Raw genomic sequence first — 17,103 nt, forward strand, 5'->3', positions numbered from 1 at the left:
CATCATGATTAAAGAACGTCAGTAACACCTCTGCACAGATTGACATGAAACTCCTGTTTGCAGAAGTGGACGTTCAGCCGGACACCTTTTAAAAATGATTCCACTGTAAATGATGAGCATGAGATCAAATACTCATTTGCAGTCTGAAACTCTTTGAATTAAACTTCAGCGTACTAAAATACTTCACTGTTTAGAGGACTGTAATTTCAATGAACAATGCTTACTGCTCTATGCATTCACTGAGTGAAATATCCTTTAAGATAACTGGACTCATAATAAACTATGTATGAAATACATTTGCATACATTGCATTATATAAAAATAATTAAATTAGCTTCAACATATTTATTTATTAATTTTTTTGCCAGTTAATTGAGGCACTACAGCAATCTATTAAAACAACTCTAGTAAGGAGATAAAGCAAATTTAATTCATTTTCTCGAGAGGAAGATTAATTAAAAAAAGACTATCTAATCAAAGGAGTTCAGCTGTAAGAACCTATAATTGAAATAAAACCTCTCATACTTAATGCTTTTGAATGTGCTGCAGAGATGCACTGGATCCCATCAGAATGAAAGAGCACTCATGGTGAATGGGTCATAATAATAGAGCCAGACAAATATGTGACCAAAAAAGAGAGAGTAACAAAGATGGGAACATTCCACTGAAAAATGAGATTTTACTCATCAGAGCTCCACATTGATTTCTGAACAGATTTATCAAGACTGCAAACGTTATTCTCACTTGAAAGGCATTCATGCTCCAATTTTGACTGAGTTGAACTGTTTACCTCCTGGGTTGAATTTCTTGGTTGGTTTTCAGTTTCTGAATGAATGGCAGCAGCTATTTCGAGCCATCTGTGCGGAGTTTGCATGTTCTCCCTGGCAATGCGGGACTTTTACAGCAGTTTCAGTCCGAAAACATCTGCTTGAGGTTAATTGATGACTGTAAACGGTCCTATAATGTGAGGGTGGTGTGATTTTCTTTTTCTCTTCTTTTCTTTCTGTCTTTCCGTGTCAGCTCTGGGATGGACCGGCGACCTGTCCAGGGTCGACCCTGCCTTCAGCCACAGGCATCTGGGATCGGCTCCAACCCTGAATTAGATAATAATAGAAGATGGGTGGATGGAGTAAATGCTACCTTTTCATTTGCGCAAACACCCCTGCAACGCACGTGCTCCTCCGGAGGACCGAGCGTCGCGCGCTGCCCCTGGGTGTCGCTGTGCGCGCAGAGTCTGAGCCGGCAGGTTTGGTCCGATCGGACCCAGAACGCAGTCTGAAGTGTCAGAGAGTCTTGTTAACACGTGAGAAGTCCAGTGTGTGGAAGAGGGCGAAAGCAGGGGAAGCCGGGAGAGCGAGGGCTGTGAAGGTTACGCGGAAGAGGAGCTCCGGGAAGGAGGCTGGACTCGGACGGACCTGCGGAGCTCTTGATGAGGGAATGTGGAAAAGCAGGGGAGACGCACGGCCACCGCGCCAGACATGAGTCCGGGGTAAGTCCGGGATACGGCACAGACGCAGGGATGGCGCGCACACACACACACACACACACACACACACACACACACACACACACACACACACACACACACACACACACACACACACACACACACACAGATATGTCAAGTTTTCGGGGGTGCTTTCCTTCCTGAGCCGGTGGGATGTGGCGAGTACGCACGAAGATAGAGCAGATCATATCTGGATCATGTGGGCATGTCCGGCTTGTCTGATCACGGCCTTCTCAGGGGTTATCTTGTATTTGTGCGGATCATTTATATCTCAGAAAGTGGACTGTGAAAAGGCCGTTTGATCTCTAGGTGCAAACTTAACGTCAAAACTAAAAATGTCAACGCAAACCTGCTACTTTCAATCGTTCATTTCATTACCCAGCGATGTTCTGAGTATACTACAAATCTTCAATGCGTGCTGTCTGTCATGGCACACAGCTACTCTCTTAATATTTACCATACATGGATTACAGTAAAATTATTATGACACCATTCTCACGTGGTGAGTGTAATCAGATAAAGGCCTGAGGCACTGGCGCTTAAAGAAAACCTCTATGAACATCCGTCGAATCAGAGATGTGGTGTTTTGGATCAGTTCAAGTGATGAATTGAGTGTTAAACAGCTCAACAGGTGGCTTACCTGAGAGAGAGAGAGAGAGAGAGAGAGAGAGAGAGAGAGAGAGAGAGAGAGAGAGAGAGAGAGAGAGAGAGAGAGAGAGAGAGAGGGATGACTTTACTTGATTGAAATCATTAAGCTTCATTCATATGTTCCTGACAAGATCAGACAGAAAAACACAAATATTCAACCATTTTATTGACTTACTTGCTGAATATTTCATCAGTGAACAATCTCCTCAACTACAAGTAAAGCAAACACGACTTGTGATTGAATCAGATCCAATTTACATTTGATGGACTCAATAAAATCAAACAGCCCAGTAGGTCGCTGTGTTTTGGGAGACTAATTTATTGAAAAGGTTCAACCTAAAAAATATATATATATATGTATAAAAAAAGACGAAGTTTTTATTGAATCTGTGGGTAGTTTGGTCATTAAAGTCTCTTTGAGAGTTGAGGCGCGCTGGGTGATCGTAAATAAGCAAAGTACATAACGCGTGAGTGTGTGTGTGTATGTGTGTGTGTGTATGTGTGTGTACAGTAACCGCCTGTCTCTTTAAGACGATGTGTTGAGAAGTTCAAGTCGGGGTCACTTGAAGTTCCTGCCCTCGATTTTACCTTTTAGTTTTATTATAGACTGACATCACACGGGGCGCTAAAACACTTAAGGCGCACAGAGGCTCCATTATCATCCCGGTGCGCGTTATTGCCGCAACGCAAAAATAGCTAAGGAAATTACTAGAAAAAAATAGCAGGAAAATGATGCTGGTCTAAGCACGTTTTTTTTTTTCTTAGATTTAAAGGAGGGGATGAGAAAGAGGGGAGAGGAGGGGCAGTGGGACAGAGAGACAGACGGAGAGGGAGGAAAGTGGGTGGGAGGACGGACCTAAGGAGCGAGAAGAAATTCATATCAATTAATAATCATAAAAAAAAAGAGCTGGCAGACGCGCTCGGAAAACTGGCATGGTTTTTTGGAGGCTGGCAGTTCAAAGCTGAAACGTCAGATATGACTCCCGGAGACTGCTGAGATGATCATTAAGGGAGACTTAGATCGGATGGCAGAAGACATCGGGCATGCAGGTAAGAGCTGATCCTCCAACAGGCAGAGGGGATTTAGGGATGGCATTCACATTTCTGCCCGTACAACCGCACAGAGCACAGATTCTCTTATTTTAATCACTTACTCGTGGAAATCTGAGTTAATTTAAATGCTTTCCTTTTATCAGAAAAGTTCCGCTTCATTACACATTTAATTAAAATCTTCTAAATTTCGAAATCAGTATTTATGTAAAGAACAAAAATAGCTATCTTGGAAAAAAAATAAATGATGCAAAAACGGTTTTTATAGATTATGTAAAAATCAGCAAAAACATGTCAAATGTTTTGAGTTGGAGCACTTGTTCCACCCTGTAAAAACGCGCTTTGGACTGTTAGTTTTTGTGTTTACGTCTTTCATTGTTCAAGTTCGTTAAAAAGGGATTTTCTTAATCAGTAGTCTGATCCCGCAATGAATTTAATAAGGAAGGGGAATTATAAAGTCCTCGGGATATTTTCAAACATGCCTACTTGTTTGTGCGTGACAGTCAATAAAGGCGAACGTTAGAAAATGTCACGTAGGCATTCGAAGCGACTTTTTTTTTTTGTTGCTGTGTTTCCAGTTTCCTTTTGAACACACCGAGATTTTACACATCTGCCCGAAAGAGGGGCTTCTCGCTGCTGCTGACAGCTTCCAACGCGGAAAGAGACGGCATAAGAAACAGCTGTGCGATTCAGCTCTTAGTGCGAGGAGCTGAAAACGGTCCTTTTTCTGGTGGCTTTTTTTTTTTCTATTTTATTTCCTCGTATCAGAGATAAGCGGGGCTGAAGGATGGATGAGGCGCCGCGGCGCTGACGCGTGGCTCGGGCTCTGGGACGCAGCGCAGCGCAGCGCAGCGCAGCGCAGGCGAACGGAGCGGAGCTGACAGGACGCATCCAGGCTCTGCCCACACGCTGCTCCGCTTTGAAAGAGAAAAGAAAGGAGAAAAAAAAAAAACTCTCGAAGAACTCACAGATTTAATCATGACATTTAAGTGATCTCAATATTTTTCTTTTGAACAGGCAGAATAAAATTCACAAATGAAGTTGTATTCGTTTAGATGTATTGACGACCACCGCTTCTTTAAAACCTGCACATATGTAAGTAATTGCAATCTGAAAATTGTAAATTGAATTTTATGTTAACATGACTGTCTTGCTTGTATAAAATCTATTGAATTCGATCCGCTTCAGGAGCTGCGCTGCTCTCAAGCTGCTGTCAGTATTTTATAGAAAAGTGATGGTTATTAGATGCGCCATAATCAAACAGGAAACTGACTTTTTTTTTTTTACCCCATGATGTTCTCTGTGCTGACTGAAAACACTAATGAATACAGCTACTTACTCTGTGCACTTTTTCTGACCTGCAAACCTCTAAAACTAGTTCCTCTTGTGAGTCAGAAAAAAATGACACAATAAATTTGTGAAAGTAATTCAAAACTAAAGTATAATTAAAACAAAATCTTCCACCAATTTACTGTGACTCTGTATTTGCAGCTGCGCCTCGTAAATTAAAACATGGTCAAATGGGTTATAAAATAAACAAAAGCTACATGAGCATGGGCAGCAAATTGAAATGAAAGAAAATAAAATGTCAACACAACCTTTTAAGCAGATGTCTGCTGTGTTTATGGGACTGAGGCTGCATGCAGAGGTAGACAAGTTTAGTCTTTTGCTTTACCCGCAGACCACAAAAGTGACAAAACACAAAACATAGGGACGACGAATAATCTAATGCAAGCAGCCGAAAGTCACTGCCGTGAACTATACTGTGTCAACATGATCACAGTTTCCTAAACATGTTGACGGGTCATTAAAACAAGGCTATCAGAGGAAAACAGCCATGCATCAGGAGAGCCGCTTTGCTCAGGCGATGCTGCAGAGAATACTTTAATTCAGCATTTTACGAAAGTCAAAAAGCCACAAAACAAGCTGGAGCTGAAGCTCTGAGTGTGGCGCTGCTTTGCTTTCAGATGGCTGCTCGGATTAAATATCTTTACGATCATGGACGGCTTCCTAACAGGATGCAGAAAGCTTTCACTTGAGATAAAACGTTGAGCAAATCATGTTTTGCTGATATTACTTTTTTTTTCTTCGGAAGGAGCTTGCTTTGAACAGAAAGTTGAGACATTTCAAACGGACTTTCGTCGTCTCAGACATTCACAGTAAAAGAGAAGTGACTTTTGCTGCCTTGATGAGCTACTCAGCAGTCACCATAACAGTGTCTGTGAATCACACCAGAAGATAACTGACCGCCGTGCACATTCACAGAAAAGTCGTCATCTATTATGGATTTCTTTTGAAAATCCGGATTTTGATAAACCGCGATCATAAATCAGAAGGACATTGGAACTGTCCGAGAGGCTTTTTGATGCATTTGAACTGTGTTTCCCATTGCTGTGTTTGAAACGGCGTCCAGGCGAGATGGTGCCTGTGTGAGTACACAATGTGTCACGGCGCTCTGCACACAGCTACCAGTAAGCTCAACACAGTGACAGACTCTGCAGACGATCAGCACCTTGTGGAAAGTACTTGGCGTATTCCTCGTTTCACACTTATTTCCAAACATGTTTGATGTGACCGATGTTGAAATTTAAAGTAAAATATGACTGTAGAGTAATCAAAGCCAGACAGAAAAAGAAGCCAGGGGTGGAAACACTTCAGATGGCAACTGGGGACAGTGATGCAGCGTGAACAGCCTTAAAGCATTCTTTTTCATTTCACCTTTTGGATATTTATGAACAGTCAATGATAAAATGTATACAAGTATCACCTTGATGACAGTTTTCTGACAGCTTTAATTCCAAACATTTCCTGTTTGTTGTATATCCACACTAAAGTATGACCTTAAATTTCAAGAACATGCAGTTTTTGATGTTCAAAACTAGGTTAGAATATAATGATAAAAAAAAAAAAAAAAAAAAAAAAAAAATTCTAAATCTCCTTTTAACACAAATGCAGTTTTTTTTTTAAGGCTGTACTTCCCCATTGTGATGCTGAGTGAATACGCTGAATGAAATAAACAAGAAGTGAATGAGCTGGTGTCAGGAAGACTGTGATCAGACAGATGACATGATATTTATTTAGTTGCTTGTTTCCCATCAGTGAGACCAGGCCCTGAGGGACCATTTGAGTCATTTAATCTCGTATGTAAACTATCCTCAGATGCCACTGATTGAACAATACATGCTGCTTGATTCGTGCAGCCAATACAGTTTATTTTAGGCTTGACGGAACAATTAGTGTTGATATTTGAGTGTGTATGTCACTCTGTGTGTGTGTGCGGTGTGCGTGGACACACGGCATCCCTAGAAGCATATCTCAACGTAAAATAATGAACCAGCTAATGTTGATTTGCATCCCGTGCGCTGAGTGTTCCTTATATGACTGGGCAGACCGGCGAGCTGAAAGACCGATCTTTTTTTGGAGGCGTCCTCCTCCCACAGGTTTATACCTGCTGTTCATCATACTTGTGAAACATCCATCCCCTGCTTTGCTTTACTCTTCACAGCCATCCTGGAATATTTTATCAGGAAGCCAGCAGCTAAAAATATATTCCTGCATCTCTCTAACTTTAGCTCTCTCTCTCTCTCTCTCGCTCTCGCTCTCTCTCTCTTTATTATTTTTGCTCTGTCCAGAGGAAGTGAATGCGATGACTTCTATTCCTGATAATGAGAAAACCAACAAAACTGCTCACGTGAAGCTAAAGTCCACTTTAGTTCAGCGGCCTTCACACTTATCAGTTCTGCATTTTACATGACCTCTATTGAGTAGGATGAATGTGTTAAACAATCACCATTTTTATTTATGAAGCAAGAACAAGGCAACAAACATGAATAAACGGCCGTGTGTGTTCGAGCGTTTGTGTTAGTCTCTTATGCCAAATTTGATTTTCATCATGACCCCCACAAAAAAGAAAGAAAAAATTTCTTTCTTTCTTTCTTTCTTTTTTTTAATGTCATTTTCATGCAGGAAAGCTTTTGGCTCTCAAATATCTCAAATACTTCCAGACACAGTCTTATGTTTGAATTCTAACGAAGCACACATCCTTTGAATTACTGGAGCTTGAAACATTGATTGCCACCTGACGTTTGATAAATATCTGTCGTTACAGGTGGCGGACTGAAGACAATGCTGGATGCCATGGAAGTTCCAAGTCATGCTAGGGATCTCCTCCTGCAGCTCAACAGCCAGCGCACCAAGGGCTTCCTGTGTGACGTGATCATTGTGGTGCAGAACGCCCTCTTCAGAGCTCATAAGAACATTCTGGCTGCCAGCAGCCTGTACTTGAAGTCTTTGGTGGTCCATGACAATCTCATCAACCTCGACCATGAGATGGTGAGTCCAGGGGTCTTCAGGGTCATTCTGGACTACATCTACACAGGCCGCCTAACTGAAGGAGACCCCACTTCGCCCACTGAACCCAACCTCGGGGCTGTCTTGGCAGCAGCCAGCTACCTTCAGCTTCTTGATTTAGTGGCCTTGTGCAAAAAGAAGCTCAGAAGAAATGGCAAGTACCCTCCTCGCCCAGGTCCTGCATTTTTACCCTATGCAAAAATAGGGCCCAACGCGATGGGTTTAGGGAGCGGCGGCAGATACAGGGTTTCAACTCCTGTCATTCAGTCCTGTCCTCCGGGAGGAATTTTGAACAGCCATGCACCCCGGGCGCCATCTATGGATGAGTTAGTCCCCCACCGTCTATCCATTCATACCGGAGAGCTGTATGCCCCCACCTCCACCCAGGCCTCTCAGGTGTACCCGTCCCTGCAGTCAGCTCTGCCTGCCCACCTTGGACGCCCGGGCCATTCTGAGAGGAACTGCTCCCCCAACTTTGGTCTCGACCTCTCCAAGAAAAGCCCCACCTCTCAGTCTCAGCGCACCCCCTCTCAGACCCACCTGGCAAACGCTCACAATGACGAGGAGCGAGACGGGACTTTGAGCGGCCGAACAAGTCCCATGCAGGGGATGAATGGGAGGGCCTTCCCCGAAAAAATGGAGTCAACTGACCAGGCAGGCACTCCTCCACCTTTTCCCCATCTCAACCAGTCTTTAGGCCCACACTTGCCCCACCTGCACCGCTCGGGTCCACAGGGGACTGACCGCTACCCACCCAGCCCCGACACCCCCACAGACGGTGGAGAGGCAGGTAGAGAAATGGGCAACATCTACCGCTGGGTGAAGCACGAGCCACTGTCGTACACAGCCGAGTATGAAGACGAGGACGACGATGAAGAGGAAGGGGGTGAAAATGGAGATCGGCATCATAACCATCACAAGGCTGGGGAGGAGAGTGAAGGAGCAGATGAAAAAAGCGGGTCAGGCACAGAAGAGACGGGGAGTAGTGAGGGACGCCCGTCCCCACCTGGACCAAGGTTCCACATGCCGTACGAGCCAGAGAGCTTCGGGGACAATCTGTATGTCTGCATTCCCTGTGATAAAGGCTTTCCCAGCTCCGAGGAGCTCAACGCACATGTGGAGACACACACGGAAGATGAACTGCAGGGCAACTCTGGCGGGGAGATGGGCAATAACAGCAATAACAGCACCGCCAAACACATGAGCGGTAATACAAACGGCTACGGGAGCCTCAGCGGTGGCAACACTCTCAACAGTTTGTCACACCTGGAGACCAAATCCGGCCAGGGCTTGAACTCGGCAGGCATCGGCGAGATCATCCGACCGTACCGCTGCTCCAGCTGTGATAAGTCCTACAAAGATCCAGCCACATTGCGCCAACACGAGAAGACCCACTGGCTGACTCGACCATATCCCTGCAGCATCTGTGGCAAGAAGTTCACGCAACGTGGTACCATGACCCGACACATGCGCAGCCACCTGGGCCTCAAACCTTTTGCTTGCGACTCCTGCGGCATGCGCTTCACCCGCCAGTATCGCCTTACCGAGCACATGCGCATCCACTCTGGGGAGAAGCCCTACGAATGTCAGGTGTGCGGTGGAAAGTTTGCTCAGCAGCGCAACCTCATCAGCCACATGAAGATGCACAGCAGCGGCGGCTCGGCGGGCGGGATGACCACGGATGGGAAACTGAAGCTGGACTTTACAGAGGGCATCTACCCCTTGAGTAAATACGCAGCAGAGCACCTGGGATTGAAGCAGGAGAAGGCAAGTGAACTCTTCATCCAAGCTCAGCAGCAGCTCGTGGCTGACGCGAAGGCCCTGGAGAGCCTCTACCCGCTCTCCAAACTGGCCTCGGAGCACCTGGGCCTCACCCACGACAAGATGGATATCCTGAGCCAACCACTGCCCCCTCCCACACAGCCCCTTTCCGAAAGCCGCACTATTGAGCGATACTCACCCAGCTAAGACATAGGACATGTATCAATGCCAATTAGAAGTAGGTCTGTGTGCACACACATTTTGCAGTATTCTAAAGCCATGCACCTCAACTCGATATCTCCTCTGCACCTCAGACTCAGGCCTAAAGGTCTGCTAATGAACACCAAATGTGTTGACTCTAAGTGCCTTTCTATGCATCTAATGTATCTTAAATTGCTCCTTCATAAAGGAGCTTCATGCCATTTGCGTGACCAAGGGACACTCAAGTAACAAATAAGTACAGTATTTATGTACAGTGTATACAAAGAATCTTTTTTTTTTTAATTCCAGTCTTTGAGCCATGGTGACAAATTGAAAGCCAAATTGTTTTATTTATTTTTGTATTATGGTAAAACCCAAAGAGAAACAGTTGCAAAGAAACTTTGCAATCTGACCCAAACCTGTGTACCATTCATCTTTGTACAGAAAAAAAATACAAAAAAAAAAAAAAAAAAAAGCACATAAGAACTATATTCAGGGTGGGTCCAGACATGAGTAGAACTTTAAGCAAATGAATAAGCCGACTCACCTGGACTTTAAAGGACTATGAGGACTCTTCCCACTTTTTCTTTTTGTTTGTTTGTTTGTTTTTGGGGTACTGGACAATTTACGTATCTCGCATTCTGGTGTCTCCCCATCCTGCGAAGAGACTGAACATGAGAAGTTGCCTTAGAAAGTTTGGTAAAATCTCTGCTTTTTTTTTTTTTTTTTTTTAAGTACCACACTCCCCCGCATATTTGTGTGGATAACGGCTCATACTCTGTGACAGTAATGGTAGCTTAATCTGCTTTACGCTCAGCTTTCAGCCTTCTTGAGCTAAAACTTCCTATGCAGTTTGATGAACTTTCAGTTGTTGTTGAGATGCAGCGAGCGCGTCCCGGCCAGCTGAGAGCCGGGACATGGCTGCACATACCCGACTTATTACACACTAATTCGCCTTCGTGACGAGCGGAGCTTCGTGGTGTACAGCTGAAGTAGGGGTGTTGCCTCTGGCATTGTGTAATATTTACAGTTATGGATACAGCTGGGGAGAGAGGCAAGGACCGGGACAGACAACAAAGACACACAGATCCGTCATTTGCTGTCAAGAGCAGCGACTCCATTCACAGCGGACTGATGGCGGAGCGGCGGTGCTGCTTCACCTCACTGTCCGGCGTCTCGTTTGACCTCCCTCCCCTGCAGTCTGTTGTCTGGGAGTCCTGCTGCTGTTTACAGGCCAAAGTAAATGCTTCATTCAGCCTTTTGCCTTAGAGGCTCTGCACGCACCGGATGCATAGACGCCCCCCCCCCCCCCCCCCCCCCCCCTTCGGACACACACAGCAAGCTGCTAATCTGTCAGCGATATGAACATAAGAAGGGGTTTGTGGGTCTTCCCCAGGAGCCAGCGGGTGAACAGAGCTCACCAGCTGCTGTGCTTCAGTAATCCCTGTGAAATCTCACTTTCTCCTGGACAATTCGCACTGCTCGCCGGCACGATGTCCCATTTCATGCCTGCCATCTCACCCCTCTGATCCACTTATTAACATCACATCCATGCTCGGCAATTGTCCCCTGGCCCGGCCTCGCTCCGCTGCTGCTATCACATGCAGAAACAGAGAAGGACGGGTTTCTGCACTGGCTGACCAGCAGTTCCTCCAGCTTGAAAACAAAACAGCACTTAAAGTTTGCGGGTTGAAAACACATTTTTGTCTTTAAACCATTATTCCAAAGACCACGTTGCCCTTTTCCCTTTGTTTTTCTTTTTCCAATTTTAGTAGTCCTTGATTCAGATTAGAAATGTTTGACCACTATAGTGCCAATGCCAACCTCAGTGGGTGAATGTGAAGACTAAAGCCATAAATACACTGTGATACACGGAGTGAATCTTAAAGGCTTTAAAAAGACATACAATGTGCCTTTCGAAATATTTTTTTTTTTCAATGTAACAATAACTTAAGGGCTTCTTTTCTTCCTGTAGCATATGATCATATCAAACGTGTTTCTTTTCACTTACTTTCCTTTACTCTTATTTGGACTGAAAGCGGCGCACGTGAAACTGGTGCTTACCTCAGGACTGAACCCAGCATGGGGATGCTAAGCTTTCATAATATCCACACACACACACACACACACACACACACTTTTTAAATGCCTTATTAACAGGCGGTTGTCCTGTGTTAAACCTGTGGTTATTTCTCATTTTATGCATTTCTTGTTACAGTTTTTATGGTGGAGAGATGACATGATGTGATATTAACATTTTTTATTTTTACTACGCGGTATACATTTTTGTATTGTGTTGTCCTCAAAGAGGCTTCTGTCGGTCTGAACCTTTCTATTGTTAAAACATAAGGCTAAGTCATTTGGGCAGTGTTTTTTTTTTTTTTTTTTTAACCACAATTTAAGTATGATGACACTGATCTTGGGTTTTCGCCACACTTACAGTAAAATCTAGGTAACAAGAATTGTGTTTTTCAAGTTCCTTGCTGCCCACAAGACGTGATGCATCATGGGTTCTTCCTTGTACAGACAGGCAGTGGCTTTGCTGGTCAAGTATAAAAAAAAAACGAGTCTCGCATTGTTTGGCCTCTTTTCTCCGGAGGTTGCTGAACTTCTCGCAAGAGTCAGATGGAGGTTGCACATGCATGCAAGCACACCGGAAGCCAGCTTGTTTTGGTTGCTGCCTCAAGTTTGTGGACCCTGTTATTCAACTTTAGAAAAAAAAAGGTGACAAAGAACGTAGGTGAAGCGGGTGAAAGTGTAGATGGGCTGCTGTCAGGCGTGGGAATTTCTCTCGCCTCACTCACAGGTTTAGATGAATACGTGCCACCTCCTTTTCCTCCAAACATCATTGAAATAACACCGAGTGTTTCCACTGTCGCTTAAAATCTGTGCTACGGGGAATAGCAAGATAAAGCCTGGACACTTGTGTAGGATGTGCTTTTCTTGAAGCTTGCTTCACTGCATTAACGCGGGTGACGGGAGAGCGAGGCGGCGGTTGCGTTTCTATAGCAAAGGGAAGCGTTTGCTTGTCTGTTTGTGTTTGCCAGTGCTGCTTGAGCGTACAGGGGGCTGTTAATGCACGTCCTGGGAATAGGGCTGGTGTGAAGAGAGAAGCGCTGAGGAGCAGGAAGTGAACTCTTGGCTGGCGTGTTGTGCTGAGCAGGATGTGCCGTGTGTTTCTGCTCACAGGCAGATACAGAGACGAAGAATGGGGAGGGAGAGGAGCAGGGCGAGCGCAGCAGGGTGGACGCGAGCCATTGTCTCAGAATGAAAGCCTGCCCGCACTTCTGAAACTCTCCATTCAGAAAACAAGTCCACTGTATCTTCTCTTTTCCTTCCCCTTTCTGCTCTTTGGGAATAAACCTCTGCTCAGTATCACAGTGATACCGCACTGCTGGGCGCTGTGTGCTGAGCCATTCAAAAGCTTCATTACAATCTGAGGATGTAGTCGGTTTAATTTTCTTCTTGGCATCCTGTCGATGAGGGGACAGACCCTCCCTGCAATTCACGCAGCCCTCCTTCTGCTGAAGCACTTTTACCGTAGGGAGAGATAAAATTCATTCATCCCGCGGCGTGTTTAAACGCGACTTCACCGGCAACTCAGACAAGAGGAATAGATGTACGTTGAGACGTCAGTAAATCAGAGCTGTCATCTGTCACACATCAGTCAACTCTAAGCTTACGCTGCGCTTCGTTTTCTTCACTACAGCTGGTAAATTTCATATGAAAGTCAGATGTGGGCTCTCCAGATGCACCGCAAAGACTTGATAATAAAATTAAGAAGAAGAAAAAACACAATGTTGTAAAACTTCGCGTTACATTTAATTTTTTTTTAACTCCCTGCCTGTTCATTTCTATTCAAAAATTTCTCTCTTCTGTGTTCAGGCAAATGTGTTCATCCCCAACCTGCAAATATTTCATTTTATTAAAAAAAAAAAAAAAAGAAAAAAAGTGATTTCCATATTGAGAACATTTTTAAAAATTTCAAGTGGACTCCTCTCTATGAAGAGCAGAGGGAGTGTGACAAAAACAAAAACTGACAGCATTGCTTGTGCTCCGCAGTTGTTTCAATTTGTCAAATTAGAAAAGGCTTGTTTCAAGTTACTGATGTAGCCACTCATCCCACGGGCTTTTATGCCAGTTCAACTCCTAATGCTATTTATTTGAAGACTTTTCCGCAACGCCAGTGTGGTTCAGAGGAGAATGTTTTCAAAGTGATCTATTTAGACGTGTAAGACAATTTATTCAACACAGCAATAATGTGATGACAAATACAAACACAGATGAGTCTCCTGCCTGTGAGATATAGGCTGATGCTTTTATTGAACTTTTTTTTCCCCCTTTTCATTAATCTCCTGTGTTATTATGGCAACCGTCCAAGGCCCGTAACTTTTATAACACTAACAGTATAGAAGTAAAAAAGGGTCTGGATGAGTTCCAGCAGTACCTTGTACACCAAAAAAGGGTTTAATATTAAAAAATGCCAAGTATGTCTTAAAGCTTTCCCCCAGCAGCCGCAGCCCAAGGTCACCTATGAAACTCTGACGGGCTGAGCGGCCCGGAGTGGTCTGCAGTCGTACCGCTGTTTGACATTTATTGTGTTTCATAACGTGCGCCAAAAAAGACTGAAGTGCTTCAGCAGACATTGCAGATGCTCCAAACAAAACTCAGCGACGACAATCTTTGTAGTTTTCACGAGTTGCATTGTTGAACTGAGCTCCTGACGAGCTTTGATTTTGCCGTTTTTTTTTTTTTTATGAAAGCCATGTGGTTGCTCATGAGAGCGCAGCGCAGACGGGTCATTTACCTTCCAGTGTTCGTACCAATTTTCTTCTCATGAGACGCTGTTTAAATGTGAACCAAAACCAAACTTTGTCAATAATAAACCAAAAAAAAAAAAAAAAAAAAAAAGCTTCAACAAAACAAAAGTGCCTTGAGTGTTCAGTATTGAGTGATTTTGCAATAATCTGCGTGGGCCTACATGTGAGGTTTCCCACGTAATGCACCTGTCCGTCCGCAGTACCTGGACCAGAGCGACAGGGTGAAGCACAGGCAGATATTTGACACGTTCGAGAGTCTTTATTACGAGCAGCTGCTTTAGATTTATTTCTCTGAAAGGCACTTTTCTGGAAAAACCATTGTATTGTGCTTTTTTTTATTGCTCCTACGATCCCCTAGAAGTCCCACAATTGCCGTTCCTCTGGCACCCTGCTTGCTCGGCCTTCCTGCTCGTCCTCCCTTCGGCACGGCGCTTGGCCACGCTCGCTCGCCGAACTCGAACCTTGAGAGCGCAGCCTCCCTCTTCACCTCTCCGTGCGCCGCCTCTCCTCTCACACTCCAACACAAGCCGCTGACCCACGGCTCCCGCCGCCTCCCCCCTCTCCCGTGATCCACTTACTTCCAGCTGTTTTTCATGCTGAAGAAGACAGTTGTCTAAATGTTTACGCGAAGAGCTACTTTCTTTTTCTTAAGCCCTGATCAATTTCCAGAATGAACTTCGTGGCATGTGTTAAGATTCAACAGATGATTGCCTCAGAAAAAAATCTGACACCACTCTCGTATCCTCACCCCTGGGCCAAAAAAACGGCTTACAAATTGGAGATTAAAGGCAGTATTTTGCTGTAGAGGAAATGCAGAATAATGTGAGGGGAAATGTTGAGGGGGAAAAAAAATGCTCAGAAAGATGCCAGCAAAGTAAACATGTATGAAATTGCACAATTGAGTCGGGCCTCGGCTGCACCAGCCAAGTCATGCGCCGGGATGGAGAGAACAAGAACGAGAGAGGGGGGGGTTCAGTGGAAAAGAAGCAGGAACAGAGAGAAAAATAGCTTGTGCTCGATAGTCATAACCTTCAGTAAATAACAAAGGAAAGCTGGCCGCTCCGTGTCTGTTCGCCTCCTTTTTCCACCTCTATCTGCCGAGCACATTATTTAAATTCTGTTTTCTGGCGAGTCATGGTGAGGAAACTGTATTCTCCCCGGTTGACTGCTGCAGGTCGTCGTCAGGTTTTCAGTACCGGTGTTCATGTCAGGATGCCCTCGGAGACGACGTCCTCTTCCCACATGTTGCCATCCAATCAGCACATGACCCACAGTATGGTGGAAGTCTGGCTGTGGTTCCTTCTGTTGTGTTTTTTGATGAACACACGAACCTTAATCCTCTGCTACAGGCGTCTAAATTCAAAGACAAACAGAGCGCGAGGACAGAACGAGCAGGAATGCGGAGCAGAGAAAGTTAGTGATTGTATATCTCCCATACACACACGCACTCACTCTGACACGCTCATAAACACACAGCTGCATGGCAGACCGCTGCTGCAGATTAGGTCAGATTTAATTAGGTTGCCCTGCTCCGTTTGGAGTGTCGCTTCTTGTAGAAAAAGCCATTTTTAAAGGGGGGAAGGCGATTCCGCTGACGGCTTCCACTCGACAGTCTGCTCGGCCGGAGCCAAGACGCTGCGGAGCTTCGGGGTCCACACACACATCCATTTTGGTTTTGGGAAAAGTTCACGGTGTAGAAATGATGGATTACGATCTAATGAAGATCTCGGCGATGTTTCGGGGTGCTGATACCCGACTGCGGTCCAGGGATAAGAAAGCTCAGATGCAACACAGGCCGCCACGCAGACAGCAGCAGAACTGATTAAATGGAAAAATACATGACAGACGACATGCATCACAAATTCACAGTGGAAGTTTTCAGAAGAAGACTGCTTCTTATTTTAGACCTGCGTTGAGCCGCCTGCGCTGCGGTATCACAATTAAAAGCAATACTTTAAACCAGACAGTATTTTTTTTGCCTATTCTGCATTTCAGTGTCAACATTGATTCTTTCTTTGCTTTAGTGAAATGAATGTATTTATTGCATGTCCAAATGTTTTATAGTTAATTTTTTTTGTGTAAATTTCAACTGTGGGTTTTTATAATAAGTTCATTTAATTATGGTGTCTTGATAAATCCATGTTGATAAGGCTTTTATTTTTTTTTAAGAGCCAATGTGAAAAATGTCATGTTTGTTTTGTTTGTTATAATACTCAGAATCAACTTGGCAATAAAACAAATTGCATAATAGATTTGCAAGGAACTGTTTCCACTCATTTTATTTATTTACTTTTTTTTGCATAGCCAAGTCAAAATAATTCATATTATTAATGGTAACAATGTGAATTAATATTTCGGTTGATATGCCATAATGTGGGGTTAATAATTTAACCTGAGATTCACTTCATTTAAAAATTTCCGATACCAAATTGTGTATAAGTATTTAACCGCGGCAGTCATTTGTATTTTTGGCATATTTATCGTGCATAAAATGGGTTTTACATTAAAAGAAAAATACAGCACAAAAGACCGCGATCAAGACCATTTCACAGCAGCGATGACCGCAAAAATGAGCAACTACTGGTTTTCTCCCATATGGGGACATGTTAGTGCCTCATTTAAGACAGAGAATTTCAAATGAATCTCATACATCACACACAGTCCACATGCAACAATGAACAGATCCATTACTCTGTCAGCAGGAGCAAAGCCAGCCAGGCGGACACACGCACGCACACACACACACACACACACACGCACACCCAC

General features: G+C 44.3%; 1 protein-coding gene across 2 annotated transcripts; it reads left to right on the forward strand.

Annotated features, from left to right (window-relative positions):
- The first annotated feature begins 1,273 nt into the window (after positions 1–1,273).
- hic1 (hypermethylated in cancer 1) lies at positions 1,274–9,807 on the forward strand. Of its 2 annotated transcripts, none has more exons than XM_030108536.1 (2): positions 1,274–1,489; positions 7,314–9,807. In XM_030108536.1, the coding sequence occupies exon 2, from the start codon at positions 7,331–7,333 to the stop codon at positions 9,521–9,523; it is 2,193 nt and encodes a 730-aa protein (XP_029964396.1). In that variant the 5' UTR covers positions 1,274–1,489; positions 7,314–7,330; the 3' UTR covers positions 9,524–9,807. The 2 variants fall into 2 exon arrangements, with proteins under 2 accessions (XP_029964396.1, XP_029964395.1); XM_030108535.1 differs by lacking the exon at positions 1,274–1,489 and adding an exon at positions 3,028–3,205.
- Positions 9,808–17,103: the final 7,296 nt, after the last annotated feature.

The sequence above is a fragment of the Salarias fasciatus genome, chromosome 14, assembly GCF_902148845.1.
Source record: "Salarias fasciatus chromosome 14, fSalaFa1.1, whole genome shotgun sequence".
NCBI lineage: Eukaryota > Metazoa > Chordata > Actinopteri > Blenniiformes > Blenniidae > Salarias > Salarias fasciatus.